Here is a 23,990-nt window from a genome sequence, read left to right on the forward strand (position 1 = left end):
GGGCCAGGCTCACTTGCAGAGGGCCAGGCTCACTTGCAGAGGGTCAGGCTCACTTGCAAGGCTTCAGGCTCACTTGCAAGGCTTCAGACATGCTTGCAAGGGGTCAAGCTCACTTCCAAGGGGTCAGCCTCGCTTCCAGGGGGCCAGGCTCTCTTTCAAGGGGGCACACTCTCTTGCAGAGGGCCAGGCTCACATGCAGGGGATCAGACTCGCTTGCAGGGGAACAGTCTCGCTTGCAGGGGTCAGGCTCGCTTGCAGAAGGCCAGGCTCTCTTGCAGGGGCGAGGCTCACTTGCAGGGGGATAGGCTCCCTTGCAGGGGGTCCGGCTCCCTTGCAGGGGGTCAGGCTCCCTTACATGGGGCCAGGCTCGCCTGCAGGCCAGGCTCTCTTGCAGGAGGCCAGGTTCCCTGGAAGGAGGTCAGGCTTCCTTACATGGGGCCAGGCTCTCTTTCAAGGGGCCAGGCTCACTTGCAAGGGGTCAGGCTCGCTTGCAGGGGGTCAGGCTCACTAAGCAGGGGGTCAGGCTCACTTGCTGGTGCAAGGATGACTTCCAGGGGGCAGGCTCGCTAAGCAGGGGTGCAGGCTTGCTAAGCAAGGGGTCAGGCTCACCTGCAGCACGTCAGGCTCGTTTGCAGGGGGTCAGGTGCACTTGCAGTGGGGCAAGGCTGCCTTGCAGGTGGCCAGACTCCCTTGTAGGGAGCCAGGCTTCCCGCAGACGGTTAGGCTCACTTGCAGGGGATCAGGCTCGCTTGCAGGGATGATGGCTCACTTGTAGAGGGCCAGGTTCACCTACAGGGGGTCAGGCTCGCTTGCAGGGATGATGGCTCGCTGAGCAGGGGGGCAGGCTTGCTAAGCAGGGGTCAGGCTCACTTGCAGGGGGCCGGGCTCCCTTGTAGGGGGTGGGGCTCCCTTGCTGGGGGTCAGGCTTCCCGCAGAGGGTTAGGTTCGCTTGCAGGGCATTGGGTTCGCTTGCTGGGCCCCAGGCTCCCTTGCACGGAGTCGGCTTCTTGCTATGCTTGGTCACTTGCTCGCAGGGGCTGGTAATAAACATATACACAGCTCCGCTCTTCTGCAGAAGGGAGCCGCAGCCCGCATAGCTCGCACCAGTGGACCAGAAGAGGTTCATGCTCCCCGCACTTGTACACTCTGCAGTTTAGTGAGATGATAAAGTCTGCATGTTGTAACGCTCGTCTCACCTGCAGCTGACGTCTGTGCCACCCTATCAGCTTCTGTGGCAGGGGTGCACCAAATCTTTCTCTTACTGGGGCAGGTAGAGGTTTCTAGTGCTGCAGACAGAATCACTACGGTGCCAGCCTCAACAGATCTTACCTCAGACCCTCGAAGAAGACAGTGTGCTCGAAGAGTGTTCACTCACCCATGTTAAATAGTAATGCAAATTATCTTTATATATGTATTTTAAATGTAGAATGTTTTTAGAAAATGCAAGAACACTAATAACTTAAGGAACTTTATTGTTAATTAAATACTTAATTCATTTAAAGATATTATTTTTTAAACGAATTATGAAAAAACACTTAAAATTAAATGTTTATATTTATTATGCATTAAAAAATATTAAAAGTTATGTAGAACAGTTTATATAAGTGTAATTATTTTTTGAAAAAATAAACACACGCATATTTATAAAATTACAAAGGTTATTAAAGCACTATATAATAAAATAGTATGTTTTTATTTACATATATTTTAAACATTAAATGTGTATTTATTTTTGAAAAGCCAAAATGAATGAATTAATGTTAACATTATTTCTTCTAGTGTTCTATTTTAAGTACCTGTGTATTATTTTCCATTGGAAGGTGATGTAGTACCTTCAATTGGCCAGGTGTGGTGCTGGACTTACTCCAAGGCTGAGCTGGAGTACATTCACATCTGTTCTGTGGACTTTCTGGCTGCACCAACTTTTTGTGGGGGGGAGGGGAGTGTTTTTATTTGCATGGCCCTCCCTAACCGAGCCCTACTTCTCCCTAAACCCTTCCCAGTGTGCAGTAGATATTTCTCGTTTTCCCATCACTCCCTCTGGTCCCTCCCACACTAACAACTAAGCAGTAAATTCACATGTATGAGGCCATCCCGATGGAAAGATAAGAGAGGGGGAGCGTTACAACTGTAGGTTTGTGAATAGCATTTTGTATTAAGTATTGTATGTATTCTGAACCTGGTCCTTCTCGTCCTTCAAGTGGGAAGGTATCACCCCATACATCACTTCTGTCAGCTCCTCCAATGAAAGGCAGCATCTCATCTTTACTCCTTCCAGTTGGCCATAGAAGACCCAGCTCACAAATAAACGCAGGTGCAGGGCACCTCTAGATTCCTACCGCAGGATCGTGCTTTACATTTTTCAAATTACCTCCAGAATTGATGCTGACATTCCCTCCGAAATGGAACTGTTGACCACGGCGAAGCAGCATTTCATGACCGCTTGAAGGTCTTGTTGAGGCATCTCGCGCAACAGTTGCACCCCGCCTGCCCTGGAGACAAAGAGGCGCTGTTCAGTAACTCAGATTCTATGTGGATCCTACACGGCTCACATTGTTTAAGGACCAGCCTCTCGAGAGGGACCGCTGGAACCTCACGTGATATCCATTACCCGGTGTGAAATGATCTGCGGCCCTGCAGAGACATCTCTTAGCGTCCAACATGGACCATTAATAATCAGCGGGGAGACACAGCGTGCAGGCGAGAGGAAGCAGAAAGAAAAGGCAGAACACGCCGAGCAAACAGCAAAGCAGCATGAATGCAGCCCATAACCCCAGCAAAGAGCCTTAAATGGAAAATTGAGGGAGCCAATTGAAATGTACAGTGAGAAACAAATATAGCCATGGAGGGAGTCAGGGATCTCTGCCGTGCTCCCCGCCTGCACAGTTATGATTCAATACCAGACTGCCTATTTTTACTGCCTTCTCATCGCCGCCCTCCAACAGATCTCCTGCAGTTTGTTCTGCAATCCAATTACCCTCCGGGTGAAATCCAATAATCCGTTGCCGCGTTCCTCTTGACCCCATCTGTGGATAGGGCTGGTCGGTGTACCTGCTCCTCTCTAGTTCGGCATAAAGAACCCATTCCTTTTAAACACGCTGTGACCGCCACGGCAGCGAGCCCCATTTACACGCGGCTCAAGAACGCCACTTCAAGGCAATCGGTAGAGAAGAAAGGCAGCAAGTTCTACAAAGTTCTTCTGGCAGCGCCCGCCTACCTGCTAAGTTTTGCTTCAACTTCACTTGTGAACAGTGCATCAACCTAGAAAGAGACAAGGGACAAACCATGAGGACAGAACAGTGCAGCGGAACCTCAGAGTGACTGCACGTCGATGCAGTCGAAGGGCAATAAATGATCAATTTACATACACTATAAGGTTAGCAATCAAGTGTTAGTTACTAAGGGCCTGATTTAGTTTGGTGGGCGGGCTTATGATTCCCATAGGATATAATGGGATCGTAATACGGCAGACCCGATATCCGTCACATTCGTGATAGAGTAACACCATCCGCCAAACTCTGAATCAGGCCTCAAATCAGGAAATGCGTCAATCTTCAACTGTTACATGAAGAAGCGAACCAATCATGGACTGATAGAGCAACAAAGTCATCAATTAGAAATGACGTGATTCTTCTTAGATTGCTTTATCTGAAAGATAGCCAAGCGCTCATGAATGAAAAGCAGGCACTAGTGAGAAGAAGTGATCAATCAGCAAATGCAATGTGAAGTGCACTACAGTGCACGAGCAACCGGAGACGCTATCAACATCACAAAATTTACACTCACATTGCAATCTTTCCAGTCGTTACTCACTCGCTGCCGAAGGCCACGTCCTTCAATTCTCACGGGTTAATTTCCGCTTATACAACTGAAATTTGGCACAAAATGTATAAATGAAGCGTTCACCAACCACAAGCATGTCAGAAGATGGACTCTCACCAGGGCGCTCACGTCGCCATTCAGGGTGAAGCCTGGGGTCCAGGAGACGGTCAGAGACTAACATTTTAAATGAAATAAAATTGGCTATTAGGTAAAAAACAAAAAAACAAGCAGAAATTCCTGGAGCTGATCTGGGCGAAGGCGATAATCTGACCTTAGTCTAATCTGATAAAAAAAATATGAAATTATGGGTAGAAAACACTGAAGTATGGTGCAGAGACCAGGAGGACATGGGAGGATGAGGTCAGTTATACAGCCATATGAATGTGGCTGACGTCCTGACTACACGTGACAGGAGCGCTAATCGGGGATAAAATAAGGTATATGTGAGACTGATGCTCAGTAAATATTAAAAGCACCCTTGGCAGCCACGCGCTCTTTGCGGCCCAGTGATTCACTCTGTGGGGTGACAGGATTCCATATGTGGGGTCCAAAGGCCCCAGATGTGGGTCAGAAGGTCACAGGGTGCATATCAGGTCCCAGGACCAGCTCTCCCAGTGCTGCTGCATCGCTCTTGCTTTCGACTTGGTCCCCCCCTCCATATTTTGAGAGCCTTCCCTTTGCTTTCACCTCATTTTCACTGCGTTTTCTCCCATTTTTTATGTGCCTTCTCCTTGCTTTTCCCTCTTTCTCAATACTTTCTCCTTGCTTTTCCCATGTTTTTGTGTGCCTTCTCCTTGCTTTTCCCTAATTTTCACTGCTTTCTTTTGGCTTTTTCACCCATATATTGTGTGCCTTCCCTTTGCGTTCACCTCATTTTCACTGCTTTCTCCTTGCTTTTTCCCCCATTCTTTGCGTGCTTCCCCTTTTGCGTTCGCCTCATTTTCACTGCTTTCTCCTTGCTTTTCCCCCATTCTTTGTGTGCCTTCTCCTTGCTGTTCCCTTGTTTTCACTGCTTTTTCCTTACTCTTCCCCCATTCTTTGTGTGCCTTCTCCTTGCTTTTCCCCCATTCTATGTGTGCCTTCTCCTTGCTGTTCCCTCGTTTTCACTGCTTTTTCCTTACTTTCCCCCCATTTTTTGTGTGACTTCTCCTTGCTTGCTTTTTCCTCTTTCTCATTGCTTTCTCTTTGCTTTTCCCAAGTTTTTATATGCCTTCTTCTTGCTTTTCCCTAATTTTCACTGCTTTCTTTTTGCTTTTTTTACCCTTATATTGTGTGCCTTCCTTTTGCGTTCGCCTCATTTTCACTGCTTTCTCCTTGCTTTTTCCCCCATTCTTTGTGTGCCTTCCCTTTGCGTTCGCCTCATTTTCACTGCTTTCTCCTTGCTTTTTCCCCCCATTCTCTGTGTGCCTTCTCCTTGCTGTTCCCTTGTTTTCACTGCTTTTTCCTTACTTTTCCCCCATTCTTTGTGTGCCTTCTCCTTGCTTTTCCCCCATTCTTTGTGTGCCTTCTCCTTGCTGTTCCCTCGTTTTCACTGCTTTTTCCTTACTTTTACCCCATTTTTTGTGTGCCTTCTCCTTGCTTGCTTTTTCCTCTTTCTCATTGCTTTCTCTTTGCTTTTTCCCCATTTTGTGTGTGCCTTCTCCTTGCATTTCCTTCTTTCTCATTGATGTCTCCTTGCTTTTCCCAAGTTTTTGTATGCCTTCTCCTTGCTTTTCCCTAATTTTCACTGCTTTCTTTTTGCTTTTTCACCCATATATTGTGTGCCTTCCCTTTGCGTTCGCCTCATTTTCACTGCTTTCTCCTTGCTTTTCCCCCCATTCTTTGCGTGCCTTCCCTTTGCGTTTGCCTCATTTTCACTGCTTTCTCCTTGCTTTTTCCCCCATTCTTTGTTTGCCTTCTCCTTGCTGTTCCCTTGTTTTCACTGCTTTTTCCTTACTTTTCCCCCATTCTTTGTGTGCCTTCTCTTTGCTTTTCCCCCATTCTTTGTGTGCCTTCTCCTTGCTGTTCCCTCATTTTCACTGCTTTTTCCTTACTTTTCCCCCCATTTTTTGTGTGCCTTCTCCTTGCTTGCTTTTTCCTTTCTCATTGCTTTCCCTTTGCTTTTTCCCCATTTTGTGTGCCTTCTCCTTGCTTTTCCTTCTTTCTCATTGATGTCTCCTTGCTTTTCCCAAGTTTTTGTATGCCTTCTCCTTGCTTTTCCCTAATTTTCACTGCTTTCTTTTTGCTTTTTCACACATATATTGTGTGCCTTCCCTTTGCATTCACCTCATTTTCACTGCTTTCTCCTTGCTTTTTCCCCCATTCTTTGCGTGCCTTCCCTTACTGTTCGCCTCATTTTCACTGATTTCTCCTTGCTTTTTCCCCCATTCTTTGTGTGCCTTCTCCTTGCTGTTCCCTTGTTTCCACTGCTTTTTTCTTACTTTTCCCTCATTCTTTGTGTGCCTTCTCCTTGCTTTCCCCCATTCTTTGTGTGCCTTCTCCTTGCTGTTCCCTCGTTTTCACTGCCTTTTCCTTACTTTTCCCCCCATTTTTTGTGTGCCTTCTCCGTGCTTGCTTTTCCCTCTTTCTCATTGATGTCTCCTTGCTTTTCCCAAGATTTTGTATGCCTTCTCCGTGCTTTTCCCTCATTTTCACTGTTTTCTTTTTCACCCATATATTGTGTGCCTTCCCTTTGCGTTCGCCTCATTTTCACTGCTTTCTCCTTGCTTTTTCCCCCATTCTTTGTGTGCCTTCTCCGTGCTGTTCCTTTGTTTTCACTGCTTTTTCCTTACTTTTCCCCCATTCTTAGTGTGCCTTCTCCTTGCTTTTCCCTCATTTTCACTGTTTTCTTTTTGCTTTTTCACCCATATATTGTGTCCCGTCCCTTTGCATTCGCCTCATTTTCACTGCTTTCTCCTTGCTTTTTCCCCCATTCTTTGTGTGCCTTCTCCTTGCTGTTCTCTTGTTTTCACTGCTTTTTCCTTACTTTTCCCCCATTCTTAGTGTGCCTTCTCCTTACTTTTCCCTCGTTTTCACTGCTTTCTTTTTGCTTTTTCAACCATATATTGTGTGCCTTCTCCTTGCTGTTCCCTCGTTATCACTGCTTTTTCCTTACTTGTTCCCCCATTTCTGTGTGCCAGCGCCTTCAGACCCTCGCAGGTGAATTGCTGTGCTTTATAAATCCTTGACTGATTGATATCTCGGGCTACCATGTCTCCTCTCCAACACATGAATTATTGCAGTGCTTATGTATATATCCATACGTCATTTTCTTATTACAGGACCTTTGTGACATCAAAAGTGTCCAGCAGTAATGGAAATGAAAAAGATACCAAGGCTGAATGTGATAAGTCGCATATTACAACTGAATGGTTAGTGTTTAAGAGTACCTTTACTATAGTTAGAGTAGTAATGTATATTTTTACCCTGATTTTGGGTGGGAGGCAGAAGAGCATAAGGACAGGAAACTAGATGATACAATGACTAAAATGTCATGTTCTTTCATCAGTCTGAAAACCATTCATTGTGATGGGAACATGGAACTGAGTCACTATATTTGCACTGAACCAAAAAACAAATGCACTTTTCACGAGAGGTCCCTTCATGAAGTGAAGTCACAAACCCAGCACCGGAGGCCAATTTTCAAACCAGTTTTTGTTTTTCAGTCAATAAGTAAATGGAGTGACTGTTGGACCGCTTCCCAATAAAAGGTTACGCGTAGTCTTTTGAGCCCATATGTAAGCGGGGTGTCGTAGTTCACCAGTGTGTCCTTAAAATGCTTCGGTGTCCCCGGGATGAAGAAAGTCCCTGATGACGTGGAACTCTATTCTGCCACCGTGGGGATATTGTATCCATCTCCTGCTTAATTTGTTCCTTCGCTAAAAAAAAACTGTTTATAAAGCGGGGTTCTCTTTGACTGCTTTCTTCCAGATTTAATGCAAGCGCTCCTCCTGAAAAACAAATTTGGCTTATATGAATATTAATTTCCTACCCTGCATGTACGATTGCATTTCTAAAGCAGTTGAAGAGTCCAGTCTACAACACATCTCCTTTATTCTATTCCTCTTTAGGTTGTGTTGAAAAGGTTAAAAAACAAGGCAGTCCAGCCGAAACGTGTTTCACCCACACATGGCCTTTTTCAAGGCTCACACCAGTACAGCAGATACGTCACCGAGTCAGGACGGCACCCACTGCTCAGAGTTAGGTTTCGAATATGCTAGCACTGCAACAATTCTCATAGACAGTGTGTACACTAACTACTGTTCAGAATCAGATTTCTTGAGTTGAGGCCAATAAAACACTTAGGGCCTGATTAAGAGTTTTGTGGACGGGCTACTCATCGAACCGTGATGGATATCCCATCCGCCGTATTACAATTTCCATAGGATATAATGGAATTGTAATAAGGCAGACAGGATACCCGCCATGTTTGTGATGGAGTGACCCCTCCGCCGACCTCTAAATCAGGCCATTAATGTCGAAGCTGCTGAGTTCCTGGGCAGTCTACGCTGGAGCGTTAGAGTGGTCGCTAAGAAGACTTGGGGACAAGTGCCCGGAACAAAGTAAACACATGGGGAAAGTAGCCTCCAAAATTAAAAAATAAAACTGCCATTTGTAAGCAATTTGTGGCAAAAATGTTACACCCGGTGGCAAAAGGGTACTCAACCACACCTTCAGTCATACACCACTGAACTGTGGTGGTTGTCCTTTCATAAAGTGCTTATTTTAATATGTACCACACCAATGTTGGTGGATTGCGCCTGATTTAGAACTCAGCGAATGGGTGATTCCATCACAATGGTCACATATCCAGTCCGAGTTGTAAATAAAGCCCTAAGTCTTTACCCAAATATATGTTATGGTTCAGTGCAAATATACTGATTCAATTCCATGTCACCATCAAATGTAATTGACTACAAATTGAAGAAATTAGGTTTAACTGCAGTGACTTGAAATGCACAATACTTACTGTCTAACTACATTCAAATCTCATCTAGGTCTTAAAATAAATATGAAAAATTACAAAGACTTAAGTAGAGAAAAGTTTAAATCATCAGAAGAATTGGTCTTTCAAATCTGCTTGAAACACACAGACCCACCGAGCGGAAGATAACACGCTAGAAGGCGTGACGCGGGTGCAGGCGCGGTATTTATGTCTGCGGTACAAATGGCGACAGGTCCCTCTGCCATGTCCTTACGCACCACTTCACCATCACATCTCCTGGGGTATCAGAGCGGAAGCAAGGCGCAGATCAAACAGCAAAAGGAACCTCGCTTTCGTTGTACTAAAAAACATTTTTAAATTAAAAAGTGACAAAAATACCTACGCCGGAGGCGAAGTTCGCGCAAGGTCAGTCTGTTATTTGAACATGAATAGGTGTGCGGAGTTTCCAGGAAAAATATATGAAAGGAGATTACGAATCTGGCCTTGCATGAAGTGTGAAGGGCAATGGCCTGGATATTACTCTCAAAAATTCCTTATAACAAAACCTTAAAACATTTGCTGGTTCCAAACTGGCAAACCCGGGAGAAGTAAAGACGTGTTCTTATTGCAGATTTTGTCAGAAAACGCCTCAACCTATTGACATGTGCCCTTATTGTGGCACATGGCATTTCCATGTTGGAGGCTTCTCGGCAGTCCCTCTATGTTGGCTGCTTGGCAGGTCTTGGTAGCAGGTTGGTTGGCAGTTCTTTGTAACAGGCTGAATGGTTGTCTCTAGTTACAGTGGGACTGGAGGTTCCTTGTTGCAGAGTGGTTGGCATTCTTTGCAGCAGGCAGGTTGGCAGTTCTTTGCAGCAGGCAGGTTGACAGTTCTTTGCAACAGGCTGGTTGGCAGTACTTTGTAGGAGGCTGGTTTGCAGTTCTTTGTAGCAGGCTGGTTTGCAGTTCTTTGTAGCAGGGAGGATGGTAGTTGTTTTGTATCAGGCTGTTTGGAAGTTCTTTGTAGCAGGCTGTTTGGCAGTTCTTTGTAGCAGGCTGGCTGCAGTTCTTTGTAGCAGGCTGGTTGGCAGTTCTTTGTAGCAGGCTGGTTGGCAGTTCTTTGTAGCAGGCTGGTTGGCAGTTCTTTGTAGCAGGCTGGCTGCAGTTCTATGTAACAGGCTGGTTGGCAGTTCTTTGCAGCAGGCTGGTTGGCAGTTCTTTGTAGCAGGCTGCTTGGCAGGTCTTTGTAGCAGGCTGGTTGGCAGTTCTTTGTTGCAGGCTGGTTGGCAGTTCTTTGTAGCAGGCTGGTTGGCAGTTCTTTGTAGCAGGCTGGTTGGCAGTTCTTTGTAGCAGGCTGGTTGGCAGTTCTTTGTTGCAGGCTGGTTGGCAGTTCTTTGTTGCAGGCTGGTTGGCAGTTCTTTGTAGCAGGCTGGTTGGCAGTTCTTTGCAGCAGGCTGGTTGCAGTTCTTTGTAGCACGCTGGTTGGCAGTTCTTTGTAGCAGGCTGGTTGGCAGTTCTTTGTAGCAGGCTGTTTGGAAGTTCATTGTACCAGGATGGTTGCTAGTTCTTTGCAGCACGCTGGTTAGCAGTTGTTGGCAGCAGGATGGCTGGCAGGTCTTTGTAGCAGGCTGGTTGCAGTTCTTTGTAGCAGGCTGGTTGGCAGTTCTTTGTAGCAGGCTGGTTGACAGTTCTTTGTAGCAGGCTGTTTGGAAGTTCATTGTACCAGGATGGTTGCTAGTTCTTTGCAGCAGGCTGGTTAGCAGTTGTTGGCAGCAGGATGGCTGGCAGGTCTTTGTAGCAGGATGGTTGGCAGTTGTTTGTAGCAGGCAGGTTGGCAGTTCTTTGTAGCAGGTTGGTTGGCAGTTCTTTGTAGCAGGTTGGTTGACAGTTCTTTGTAGCAGGCTGGTTGGCAGTTCTTTGTAGCAGGATGGTTGGCAGTTCTTTGTAGCAGGATGGTTGGCAGTTCTTTGTAGCAGGATGGTTGGCAGTTCTTTGTAGCAGGTTGGTTGGCAGTTCTTTGTAGCAGGTTGGTTGGCAGTTTTGTAGCAGGCTGGTTGGCAGTTCTTTGTAGCAGGTTGGTTGGCAGTTCTTTGTAGCAGGATGGTTGACAGTTCTATGCAGCAGGCTGGTTGGCAGTTGTTTGTAGCAGGATGGCTGGCCGGTCTTTGTAGCAGGATGGTTGGGGTGCTCTTGTTGACTGCTGGTTAATTGTAGATTTAACAGGGTAGTTTGATGGTCCTTGTAACAGCCTGTGTGGTCGTTCCTTCTTACAGGACCCCTTGTGGCTCCCTTTTGATAGCCAATAGCTGGTTCCTTGTTTTTGTTTTGTTAATGATTATTTCTTTTCGGGTGACTGTTGGGTCACTCTTGCATGCCCGCTGCTTGCAGGAGCCTGATTGGCAATTTATTGCGACAGGCTGGCTAGCAGTTCCAAGATCGCAGGCTGGTTCCCGGCTCCTTGCTGTTTGATGATTGGTGGCTCATTTTTAGGTCTCAGCTACCAGAGTGTGCGAGGGGGCTGCTTGAGAAGACCATCTCTGGGCCTCCCAATCAAGCATTGGCAAAATTAATAGATCTCACATTTATGCTGCAAGTGCTGAGCGGTCGGCTTTGACAATGTTTGTCTTTGAAGTATTGTTTGAAAAAAAGTTTACAAAAAATCACACAAAAGGAGGGAAAACAAATACATATCTTATGTATCTCAAAATGTTACAATGAAATCAATGTTTTTAATCTTTATAAATTATATGGTTTATTTATCAAATACCTTTCACCCTGGAAACTCTGCACAGAATTAAAAAGAATGAGGAAGTGTAAAGGAATGGAGAGGGGATCGTTTACTAAGGCCTAATTTACCTTTCACCGTTTTCAGCCATTTGGCCCTCTGTAGTTGCCCAGGGAGCAGCTTTATGGGCCTGCAGGAGAAGTGTCATGCTAAGTACACTATCGGCCTCGGATGCCAGCTGAGAGAGTGCAACAGATGACCTTTTCCCCAGCACCATGACAACCTCTATGTGCCAACGCTTGAGCTTTCATGCAATGTAGGGGGTGAAACAAAACCAACCATTAAAGTCTCCTAAGCTACACGATTACCTCGGTTGTTGGGCTTTTAAAGATAAGCTGTGGGGGGGGGGGGCAGTAACATCATAGTGGGCATTGAGGGGCGGGAAAGAGCACACGGGGGAGGTAGTTAGAAAATACACTCACTCTAATTGACGACTAAATGAAAAAAGAAAACAAGTCTTCCCTGCAACATAATCTGTTGAACGGTATGAGTCAGCCAGTCCAAAGGAGGCCCAAGGGGGGGGACATGAGCCACTGAATACGGAGAATGAGATGAGAGTGACAATAAACCCATCCCTTCATTTTACGACTAAGTGCTCCCTCTGTACTCCATTTTATTTTTCTCTTTTATTTACTGAGTCGGGAAAGAAATAGTGCCGTGTTATTTTGTAGGTGTGCACTTGCGCTGTGCCTCGTGCCTGCAATGAAATGACGCGGCCGTGTCATCGTGCCTGTGATTTTTCTTTTACGTTTTCCTCTTGGCCGAAGCTATACAGCATCACCAAACAACACTGGCAAAGCCAGTAGTTCTCAAAGGAGACCCATTGGTTTTGCCAATGCTTGTTAAAAAAAATCGTTGTGTGTGTGGTTAATTATCTGGCGCTCATTGTGAACGGTTGTCTTGTGATTTCAACCAGTTGTGATAGAAATGGGTACTCTGGAGGCCGAGCCCCCCTTGATGCAGATTTAGGGCGGGAGGGGAGCTGAGGAGATCTCATGGGGGAACTGGCAGGAAAGAAACAAAGGAACCGTCTGACCCCCCCACGGCAACACACTGTCAAAGCTGCAGATTCCAAGATTACATTTAGGCAGGGTGGACTTTGGCCTTTCATCATTCCGAGGTTAATGAGTTTTGAATTCCAAGCTGTACCTCTTAAACAGCGAAGGATGACATTTCACTGCAGCCTGCACTTTGTTAAGTGGTTGATTTGGTACCTTTGTTATCTCAGTGACTGCCAGAAAGGAGCCTGAGGGAAAGGGAGAGGGGCTGGTTGGTAAAAGGTAGCGGCAGGAGAGAGGAGTAGAAATATGTGAGACGGAGCGGGTGTAAAGCCGGCAGAGGAGGGAATAAAGATGGCACAGGAGGCACCAACGCTGTCAGAAGAGGGAGTAAAGCCGGCAGAGGAGGGAGTAAAGCCGGCAGACTAGGGAGTAAAGATGGCACAGGAGGCACCAAAGCTGGCAGAAGAGGGAGTTAAAATGGCACAGGAGGCACCAAAGCTGGCAGGGGAGGGAGTATAGATGGCACATGAGCATCAAAGCTGGCAGAAGAGGGAGTAAAAATGGCACAGCATGCACCAAAGCGGGCAGAAGAGGGTGTAAAGCTACCTGGGACAGGAGTATGGCTGTAGGAGGAGTCCCAGGGGTTAAAAGGAGGGCTGCGAGAGGGAGGTAGCTGAACGGATGGAAACAGAAGAGGGCAAAAGAGGGATGTAAAAGGAAGAAGAGGGCAGAGGAGGAATGTAGAGATAGCAGAGAAGGGGGTAGGGTTCAAGGGAGAAGAGGGAGGAGCGATGCTGGAGGGCTGGGGTGACCATAGGGGTGGGGTGGACATAGTTTGAAATAAAAAACAGGGACATTTTGCAAACACAGAAGAAGGACTACAATTTTACATCACCCAAGTGTCAGAATGACGCGCTCATCAACATAGAAAACAAAACCGCGCTAGAAAAATGAACTAAATGGAAATTTTCAGGATTATATCTGTTTACTGAATTGCTTTCTTGTAGCAGTGGGCAAATGTCTCAGCTTTCCAACACATAAAAACCTGCCTCGCCCAGTTTACAACCAACCCTCCCTAAAAACCGGGACACGGGCCAAACCTGCCGAAACCAGCAGAGCTGGTGGAAAACTGGGACTGTCCCGGCAAATCCGGGACGTCTGGTAACCCGAGGGGAGAGGTGGGGAGAAAAGGAGCAGAGTTTTAGTGGGGAAAGACCCCAACAACAAAAAGGCAGTTGTAGCCTAAATACACCACACCATATGCCCTATAATTCACAATCTAGAGCCTTCGAACCCCCCAAGTTTCACCGCCCAGGAAACCCCACACAATCAATACATTAAATACAGCAACTGGGGGAGCACCCAATAGGTAGTCCCTGACAAGTAAACAAGTATATAATCAATGCTGCAGCGTCCTTAGTCCGAATATAATCATTCCACATTCAGGGGGTCATTCCGACCCCGGCGGGCGGCAGGCGCCGCCCGCCGGGCGGAGACCGCCATAAGACCGTACCGCGGTCAAATGACCGCAGCGGTCATTTTGACTTTCCCGCTGGGCAGGCGGGCGACCGCCAAAAGACCGTCCGCCCGCCCAGCGGGAAAGCCCCAGCAACGATGAAGCCGGCTCCGAATGGAGGGGGAGAGTGGGTGAGGACTCTAGGGATGGGGAGGTCGGCATGGGAGACCCCTATCAGAATCAGGGAAGGAATTCCCTGGCACTGATAGTGCCTACTGCCATGGTTTTTGTGGTGGTAAAAAAGCCACGAAAACCATGGCGGTAGGTGGGGTCATAATCCTACGGGTGGGACAGTGACGGCCGCCTGGGTGGAGACTGTAGTCTCCAGCCCGGCGGCTGTTACCGCCCTGGCGGACGGAGTGGTACATTAGCGGTATGGCTTGAGCCAAACCGCCAATGTCATATTTTGGGGAAGAGTACCGCCAGCCTGTTGGCAGTACCTTTCTCCAAATACCGCCGTCCGCCAGGGTCGTAATGAGGGCCTAAGTCATGCAATTTTACAGTTTTAAAAATGTGATAATCTTGTGCCTAAATTTGGAACTTTGGCATCGTGGACGGCACCGGGAAGAGAATGACTGTGGCATACTTAGAGCGGTGCACAGCCGTGCTGGAGCTCTCTTACAGGAAGTGACGGAGCACAGATACAGAGGTGTGGTTACCACTTCTGTGTTACCTGCTCCCCCTTCTTCAAACAACACTGCACCACACTGCCACCAAGTGGCACTAATGTGTAACTACACCGCAGCACGTGATGAAAAGACTCAGACAGAGGCCAATCATAGAGTAGGGCCCTCTGCAGTGCTTAATTTGTGAAAGATTGAGTGCCGGTGCCCAGGGCTCTTGTCTCGGAAGCCAATGGAATTAAATATCTGAGCCCCTAAAGCGATCCCCGCAGAATGAGACCCGGGATGTGGTTTCCATTTCTGTAAGTAAAGTACCTGAAGACATTACCTTCACCCCTTTGGCACCCATGAGAGACCACCAGGCATCAGGACTATATAAGGAGGCTGACCCTGGCAGAACTTCTGAACGACCTGAAAGGGGCCCTGCCAGTGCCTGGACCAGGAGACCCGATGGTTCGCTGTCTGGTGGCAGCAGGTGGACCCAAGAGGTGCCCGGTGGGTAGGCTGACCCGCTGAACGAGGAGTCACCAACAGATAGGACTGATAAGACAATTAATGAATTATTTGATAACAGATGGGAGAAGCTTAAGAGCTTTTTACAACATTTTTTAACAAAGAAAATAAATAAATATAAATAAATATCATAAATGTATTTACTGGGATGATCTTTTGGATCTTCAAATCAACCTGGAAGAGCTGAACTTACCGTGGGTCCAATGATGACCATGTACACTCTGGGCTCCCTGCGGTGCCACTCTAGGAGAGGAAAAGATCGCAGTGAGTAACTCATGCTTACGTTGACGTGTACACACCTATAGGCAGTGGTGACCCCTAGGTCACCAGGTCCATACACCTGGCCAATGTCCCATCCTCTTCTCACACCGCAGACCCTCCAGGAACCTCCATCCTATACACTAACACTCCCATCACTGACCCCGCACCAGTCCCACTTGGCATGAGGTCCACACGGCTCCCAGGGATCTAGGGACCAGACACACCACACGTTTGTGCCCCAATGGTGTAGGACCAGCTGAGCTCAAGAACCCCCTCCCCTCATTCTCAAGGATCCATCCTCTCGAAGGGTGTTAAAAGGAGGTCAAACGCTCTCTGCTCTGAGATGACATCTCTGCCCCAAGCAGTGGTTTTGAAACTTTCCTCTCACCAGCGATTTTCCAAAGATCCCCCTTGGAGATGGACCTGCAGAGCGCGGAAAAGCCCCTTTCTTGATGGACCCCAGGGGACACCAGACTGTGGAAACACCTTCCAGCAATGCGCATTAATGTCATTTTAGAACCAGGCCCTGGGCAATGTGCTGCTATTAGAAGGGGACAAGGGCAGTGGAAGGCACCCCCTGGCGAGGATGCCACCCGGACTGTGGCAAGTGACACCAGCACAAAGCTCTGCCCACAGGTGGACCCATACTACCCACACTGCGTGTTCATCTGGAGGTGTTTAGGGCCTCCTGGAAGAACGTCCTGGTGATGTCGGAGCGGGAAGTGTATTTTGTTACCATCGTATGATCAGCCATGCTGGATCGGACGCGGGTCTGCACTCGAATTCTGTAACGCGAAAGCTGGCTAAAGTATTACAGCGCTGCAGCTGCGGGGTGGTGTGTAAAACATGCCAACCAGGCCGTCCTAGACAGGCTGAGCACACGAGTGACGGGCATTTGACTCAGTGGGTGGATCACAGGTGGGTCTGCGCACACGTTCTTGTTTATTCCACATTTTTACTTCCAGGCACATGTGCAGGGCCGGGCACTATTTCTAGAGCGCGCAGCATCTTTCCTTAGCGTCAACTAGACGCAATTGGTACCTAAAAAGTTCACGGACTAAAACTCTTTCACGATATAAAAGATGGGGTTCGTTTAGCCCCCGCTAAAGAAAATGCTATCTTTGTCTCGAATTAATGTTTCTGTCGCTGGGTAAAAATAATTTTACTTTTCGCCTTTCTTTGCTCCCGCGCCCCCACTGGGGAGGATCCCCAATAACAACAAAACTTATGGTGCGTGAAAGACCCAAGTGGAAGATTTACGGGGAGCTCCTGGCAGGTGCCCCCGTGTGACATAAACCCCCCCGGACCAGGGCCCACAACAACCCTACTGTGGGGATCCGCGGGAGCTCAGGGGACCCCTCCCGCCTCAATCAGTGCGGACCCCCAGTCGGTGCCCCCTTCACTCAGTACATCTCCACATTTACCGTCGACTTCAGTCCAGACCCCTGCATCACTCTTTTTTTTTAAAATAAACAGCACAGACGCGGGCCGTTTCCTTGGGTGGAGGGGGTTAAACCTCCACTGGCGTAAACTACAATGTAATTTATTTTACACCCCCCGCTGCCGCGTCCTGTTGACACGTATTTGCGCCACGAGAGCGCAGTGGTAGTACAAGTAGGAAAAGATTGTCCACCGATAGTTTGAAGGGCCTCTAAATCCGTAATGAACAGGGGATATTTACAAAGTTTTGTAAAGTTAGAATTAACTCTGTGCGCGTTAATGCTGATCAGTGGCCAATGTCACAGGAATCAATCCTGATCAAAAATAAACAATCAGTTCTATTCAGATGTCATTAGGGGACTTTGTCACTTAATGCGAACCACGTCAGACCCACGACATGTGCCGTCTAGGATATAATCACTCACCTCCTCAACACGAATACAGCTCTAGCCTGTCCCACTACAGCTCTAGCCTGTCCCACTACAGCTCTAGCCTGTCCCACTACAGCTCTAGCCTGTCCCACTACAGCTCTAGCCTGTCCTAATACAGCTCTATGCTGTCCCACTACAGCCCTACCCTGTCCCGCAACAACCATACCCTGTCCCACTACAGCTCCACCCTGTCCCGCTACAGCCCTACCCTGTTCTTCTATGTACTGTAGATGCTTCTACTCAAAGGTTACCAAAAAATCACATCATAGACAGCAGGCTGAAACTGCGGACGTGTTCTGTTAACCACTCAGCTGAGATGAGGGAGAATATATCTTATAACCGCAGACTGGTGAAAGCACTTGTGTTCTGAGATCAAAAACACCAGAAGTGCAGAGTGGAAAAGGGGGGTGTGGGGGGCTACACAACAAAACTGAGGAGAACTGCTCTACAGTATAGTCCAGTACTGTTCAGCACTAGGAAACTCACCAGGGCAGACGCCAATCAATCAATCAGACATTTATACAGCGCTGCTCACCATCCCTGAGGGTATCAGGGCGCTGAGGCTACGCTGGTCTCGGTCGAATCGCCAGGCCTTGAGTCCTCCGTTCCTCCAGGGAGGGCGATATCGATAGGTGGGGGGGTAGGTTGTTCCAGGCTTTGGCTGGGAGGTTGGAGACGGGACAACCTCGGCTGTGGCTTCCGCGAGCGCTGGTGTGTGCGCGAGGGCCAAGGAGGAGAGGCGCAGGTGTCTGGTGAGTTGGTGGAAGTTCAGGTGGTGGATGATGTATGCTGGTCCCTGCTTGTATAGGGCTTTGTAGGCAATGAGTCAGGTGAGAGAAGGAACAAACTCGGCTGTGGCTTCCGCGAGCGCCGGTGTGTGCGCGAGGGCCAAGGAGGCGGAGCGCAGGTGTCTGGCGCATTGGTGGAAGTTCAGGTGGTGGATGATGAATGCTGGTCCCTGCTTGTGTAGGGCTTTGTAGACAGGAGTCAGGTGAAAGAAGGAACAACCTCGGCTGTGGCTTCCGCGAGCGCTGGTGTGTGCGCGAGGGCCAAGGAGGCGGAGCGCAGGTGTCTGGTGAGTTGGTGGAAGTTCAGGTGGTGGATGATGTATGCTGGTCCCTGCTTGTGTAGGGCTTTGTAGGCAATGAGTCAGGTGAGAGAAGGAACAAACTCGGCTGTGGCTTCCGCGAGCGCTGGTGTGTGCGCGAGGGCCAAGGAGGAGAGGCGCAGGTGTCTGGCGGGTTGGTGGAAGTTCAGGTGGTGGATGATGAATGCTGGTCCCTGGTTGTGTAGGGCTTTGAAGGCATGAGTCAGGGGAAAGAAGGAACAACCTCGGCTGTGGCTTCCGCGAGCGCGGGTGTGTGCGCGAGGGCCAAGGAGGAGGAGCGCAGGTGTCTGGTGAGTTGGTGGAAGTTCAGGTGGTGGATGATGTATGCTGGTCCCTGCTTGTATAGGGCTTTGTAGGCAATGAGTCAGGTGAGAGAAGGAACAAACTCGGCTGTGGCTTCCGCGAGCGCCGGTGTGTGCGCGAGGGCCAAGGAGGCGGAGCGCAGGTGTCTGGCGCATTGGTGGAAGTTCAGGTGGTGGATGATGAATGCTGGTCCCTGCTTGTGTAGGGCTTTGTAGGCAGGAGTCAGGTGAAAGAAGGAACAACCTCGGCTGTGGCTTCCGCGAGCGCTGGTGTGTGCGCGAGGGCCAAGGAGGCGGAGCGCAGGTGTCTGGTGAGTTGGTGGAAGTTCAGGTGGTGGATGATGTATGCTGGTCCCTGCTTGTGTAGGGCTTTGTAGGCAATGAGTCAGGTGAGAGAAGGAACAAACTCGGCTGTGGCTTCCGCGAGCGCTGGTGTGTGCGCGAGGGCCAAGGAGGAGAGGCGCAGGTGTCTGGCGGGTTGGTGGAAGTTCAGGTGGTGGATGATGAATGCTGGTCCCTGGTTGTGTAGGGCTTTGTAGGCATGAGTCAGGTGAAAGAAGGAACAACCTCGGCTGTGGCTTCCGCGAGCGCCGGTGTGTGCGCGAGGGCCAAGGAGGCGGAGCGCAGGTGTCTGGCGCGTTGGTGGAAGTTCGGGTGGTGGATGATGAATGCTGGTCCCTGCTTGTGTAGGGCTTTGTATGCATGAGTCAGGGGAAAGAAGGAACAAACTCGGCTGTGGCTTCCGCGAGCGCCGGTGTGTGCGCGAGGGCCAAGGAGGCGGAGCGCAGGTGTCTGGCGCATTGGTGGAAGTTCAGGTGGTGGATGATGAATGCTGGTCCCTGCTTGTGTAGGGCTTTGTAGGCAGGAGTCAGGTGAAAGAAGGAACAACCTCGGCTGTGGCTTCCGCGAGCGCTGGTGTGTGCGCGAGGGCCAAGGAGGCGGAGCGCAGGTGTCTGGTGAGTTGGTGGAAGTTCAGGTGGTGGATGATGTATGCTGGTCCCTGCTTGTGTAGGGCTTTGTAGGCAATGAGTCAGGTGAGAGAAGGAACAAACTCGGCTGTGGCTTCCGCGAGCGCTGGTGTGTGCGCGAGGGCCAAGGAGGAGAGGCGCAGGTGTCTGGCGGGTTGGTGGAAGTTCAGGTGGTGGATGATGAATGCTGGTCCCTGGTTGTGTAGGGCTTTGTAGGCATGAGTCAGGTGAAAGAAGGAACAACCTCGGCTGTGGCTTCCGCGAGCGCCGGTGTGTGCGCGAGGGCAAAGGAGGCGGAGCGCAGGTGTCTGGCGCGTTGGTGGAAGTTCGGGTGGTGGATGATGAATGCTGGTCCCTGCTTGTGTAGGGCTTTGTAGGCATGAGTCAGGGGAAAGAAGGAACAAACTCGGCTGTGGCTTCCGCGAGCGCCGGTGTGTGCGCGAGGGCCAAGGAGGCGGAGCGCAGGTGTCTGGCACATTGGTGGAAGTTCAGGTGGTGGATGATGAATGCTGGTCCCTACTTGTGTAGGGCTTTGTAGGCAGGAGTCAGGTGAAAGAAGGAACAACCTCGGCTGTGGCTTCCGCGAGCGCTGGTGTGTGCGCGAGGGCCAAGGAGGCGGAGCGCAGGTGTCTGGTGAGTTGGTCGAAGTTCAGGTGGTGGATGATGTATGCTGGTCCCTGCTTGTGTAGGGCTTTGTAGGCAATGAGTCAGGTGAGAGAAGGAACAAACTCGGCTGTGGCTTCCGCGAGCGCCGGTGTGTGCGCGAGGGCCAAGGAGGCGGAGCGCAGGTGTCTGGCGCATTGGTGGAAGTTCAGGTGGTGGATGATGAATGCTGGTCCCTGCTTGTGTAGGGCTTTGTAGGCAGGAGTCAGGTGAAAGAAGGAACAACCTCGGCTGTGGCTTCCGCGAGCGCTGGTGTGTGCGCGAGGGCCAAGGAGGCGGAGCGCAGGTGTCTGGTGAGTTGGTGGAAGTTCAGGTGGTGGATGATGTATGCTGGTCCCTGCTTGTGTAGGGCTTTGTAGGCAATGAGTCAGGTGAGAGAAGGAACAAACTCGGCTGTGGCTTCCGCGAGCGCTGGTGTGTGCGCGAGGGCCAAGGAGGAGAGGCGCAGGTGTCTGGCGGGTTGGTGGAAGTTCAGGTGGTGGATGATGAATGCTGGTTCCTGGTTGTGTAGGGCTTTGTAGGCATGAGTCAGGTGAAAGAAGGAACAACCTCGGCTGTGGCTTCCGCGAGCGCCAGTGTGTGCGCGAGGGCCAAGGAGGCGGAGCGCAGGTGTCTGGCGCGTTGGTGGAAGTTCGGGTGGTGGATGATGAATGCTGGTCCCTGCTTGTGTAGGGCTTTGTAGGCATGAGTCAGGGGAAAGAAGGAACAAACTCGGCTGTGGCTTCCGCGAGCGCCGGTGTGTGCGCGAGGGCCAAGGAGGCGGAGCGCAGGTGTCTGGCGCATTGGTGGAAGTTCAGGTGGTGGATGATGATTGCTGGTCCCTGCTTGTGTAGGGCTTTGTAGGCATGAGTCAGGGGAAAGAAGGAACAACCTCGGCTGTGGCTTCCGCGAGCGCCGGTGTGTGCGCGAGGGCCAAGGAGGCGGAGCGCAGGTGTCTGGTGAGTTGGTGGAAGTTCAGGTGGTGGATGATGTATGCTGGTCCCTGCTTGTATAGGGCTTTGTAGGCAATGAGTCAGGTGAGAGAAGGAACAAACTCGGCTGTGGCTTCCGCGAGCGCCGGTGTGTGCGCGAGGGCCAAGGAGGCGGAGCGCAGGTGTCTGGCGCATTGGTGGAAGTTCAGGTGGTGGATGATGAATGCTGGTCCCTGCTTGTGTAGGGCTTTGTAGACAGGAGTCAGGTGAAAGAAGGAACAACCTCGGCTGTGGCTTCCGCGAGCGCTGGTGTGTGCGCGAGGGCCAAGGAGGCGGAGCGCAGGTGTCTGGTGAGTTGGTGGAAGTTCAGGTGGTGGATGATGTATGCTGGTCCCTGCTTGTGTAGGGCTTTGTAGGCAATGAGTCAGGTGAGAGAAGGAACAAACTCGGCTGTGGCTTCCGCGAGCGCTGGTGTGTGCGCGAGGGCCAAGGAGGAGAGGCGCAGGTGTCTGGCGGGTTGGTGGAAGTTCAGGTGGTGGATGATGAATGCTGGTCCCTGGTTGTGTAGGGCTTTGAAGGCATGAGTCAGGGGAAAGAAGGAACAACCTCGGCTGTGGCTTCCGCGAGCGCGGGTGTGTGCGCGAGGGCCAAGGAGGAGGAGCGCAGGTGTCTGGTGAGTTGGTGGAAGTTCAGGTGGTGGATGATGTATGCTGGTCCCTGCTTGTATAGGGCTTTGTAGGCAATGAGTCAGGTGAGAGAAGGAACAAACTCGGCTGTGGCTTCCGCGAGCGCCGGTGTGTGCGCGAGGGCCAAGGAGGCGGAGCGCAGGTGTCTGGCGCATTGGTGGAAGTTCAGGTGGTGGATGATGAATGCTGGTCCCTGCTTGTGTAGGGCTTTGTAGGCAGGAGTCAGGTGAAAGAAGGAACAACCTCGGCTGTGGCTTCCGCGAGCGCTGGTGTGTGCGCGAGGGCCAAGGAGGCGGAGCGCAGGTGTCTGGTGAGTTGGTGGAAGTTCAGGTGGTGGATGATGTATGCTGGTCCCTGCTTGTGTAGGGCTTTGTAGGCAATGAGTCAGGTGAGAGAAGGAACAAACTCGGCTGTGGCTTCCGCGAGCGCTGGTGTGTGCGCGAGGGCCAAGGAGGAGAGGCGCAGGTGTCTGGCGGGTTGGTGGAAGTTCAGGTGGTGGATGATGAATGCTGGTCCCTGGTTGTGTAGGGCTTTGTAGGCATGAGTCAGGTGAAAGAAGGAACAACCTCGGCTGTGGCTTCCGCGAGCGCCGGTGTGTGCGCGAGGGCCAAGGAGGCGGAGCGCAGGTGTCTGGCGCGTTGGTGGAAGTTCGGGTGGTGGATGATGAATGCTGGTCCCTGCTTGTGTAGGGCTTTGTATGCATGAGTCAGGGGAAAGAAGGAACAAACTCGTCTGTGGCTTCCGCGAGCGCCGGTGTGTGCGCGAGGGCCAAGGAGGCGGAGCGCAGGTGTCTGGCGCATTGGTGGAAGTTCAGGTGGTGGATGATGAATGCTGGTCCCTGCTTGTGTAGGGCTTTGTAGGCAGGAGTCAGGTGAAAGAAGGAACAACCTCGGCTGTGGCTTCCGCGAGCGCCGGTGTGTGCGCGAGGGCCAAGGAGGCGGAGCGCAGGTGTCTGGTGAGTTGGTGGAAGTTCAGGTGGTGGATGATGTATGCTGGTCCCTGCTTGTGTAGGGCTTTGTAGGCAATGAGTCAGGTGAGAGAAGGAACAAACTCGGCTGTGGCTTCCGCGAGCGCTGGTGTGTGCGCGAGGGCCAAGGAGGAGAGGCGCAGGTGTCTGGCGGGTTGGTGGAAGTTCAGGTGGTGGATGATGAATGCTGGTTCCTGGTTGTGTAGGGCTTTGTAGGCATGAGTCAGGTGAAAGAAGGAACAACCTCGGCTGTGGCTTCCGCGAGCGCCAGTGTGTGCGCGAGGGCCAAGGAGGCGGAGCGCAGGTGTCTGGCGCGTTGGTGGAAGTTCGGGTGGTGGATGATGAATGCTGGTCCCTGCTTGTGTAGGGCTTTGTAGGCATGAGTCAGGGGAAAGAAGGAACAAACTCGGCTGTGGCTTCCGCGAGCGCCGGTGTGTGCGCGAGGGCCAAGGAGGCGGAGCGCAGGTGTCTGGCGCATTGGTGGAAGTTCAGGTGGTGGATGATGATTGCTGGTCCCTGCTTGTGTAGGGCTTTGTAGGCATGAGTCAGGGGAAAGAAGGAACAACCTCGGCTGTGGCTTCCGCGAGCGCCGGTGTGTGCGCGAGGGCCAAGGAGGCGGAGCGCAGGTGTCTGGTGAGTTGGTGGAAGTTCAGGTGGTGGATGATGTATGCTGGTCCCTGCTTGTATAGGGCTTTGTAGGCAATGAGTCAGGTGAGAGAAGGAACAAACTCGGCTGTGGCTTCCGCGAGCGCCGGTGTGTGCGCGAGGGCCAAGGAGGCGGAGCGCAGGTGTCTGGCGCATTGGTGGAAGTTCAGGTGGTGGATGATGAATGCTGGTCCCTGCTTGTGTAGGGCTTTGTAGACAGGAGTCAGGTGAAAGAAGGAACAACCTCGGCTGTGGCTTCCGCGAGCGCTGGTGTGTGCGCGAGGGCCAAGGAGGCGGAGCGCAGGTGTCTGGTGAGTTGGTGGAAGTTCAGGTGGTGGATGATGTATGCTGGTCCCTGCTTGTGTAGGGCTTTGTAGGCAATGAGTCAGGTGAGAGAAGGAACAAACTCGGCTGTGGCTTCCGCGAGCGCTGGTGTGTGCGCGAGGGC

At 50.7% G+C, this 23,990-nt stretch overlaps 1 protein-coding gene across 1 annotated transcript in view; it reads right to left on the reverse strand.

Moving 5' to 3' along the window:
• Nucleotides 1–23,990, reverse strand: part of GLT1D1 (glycosyltransferase 1 domain containing 1) — a 472,314-nt gene that overhangs the window by 130,038 nt on the left and 318,286 nt on the right. Inside the window, exons 8-10 of the mRNA XM_069215368.1 lie at nt 15,354–15,403; nt 3,218–3,261; nt 2,372–2,492 (exon numbers count right to left, since the gene is read on the reverse strand). Coding sequence (XP_069071469.1) covers nt 2,372–2,492; nt 3,218–3,261; nt 15,354–15,403 — 215 coding nt within the window. The remainder of the gene's footprint in view (nt 1–2,371; nt 2,493–3,217; nt 3,262–15,353; nt 15,404–23,990) is intronic.

The sequence above is a fragment of the Pleurodeles waltl genome, chromosome 11 (genome assembly GCF_031143425.1).
Source record: "Pleurodeles waltl isolate 20211129_DDA chromosome 11, aPleWal1.hap1.20221129, whole genome shotgun sequence".
Taxonomy (NCBI): Eukaryota; Metazoa; Chordata; class Amphibia; order Caudata; family Salamandridae; genus Pleurodeles; species Pleurodeles waltl.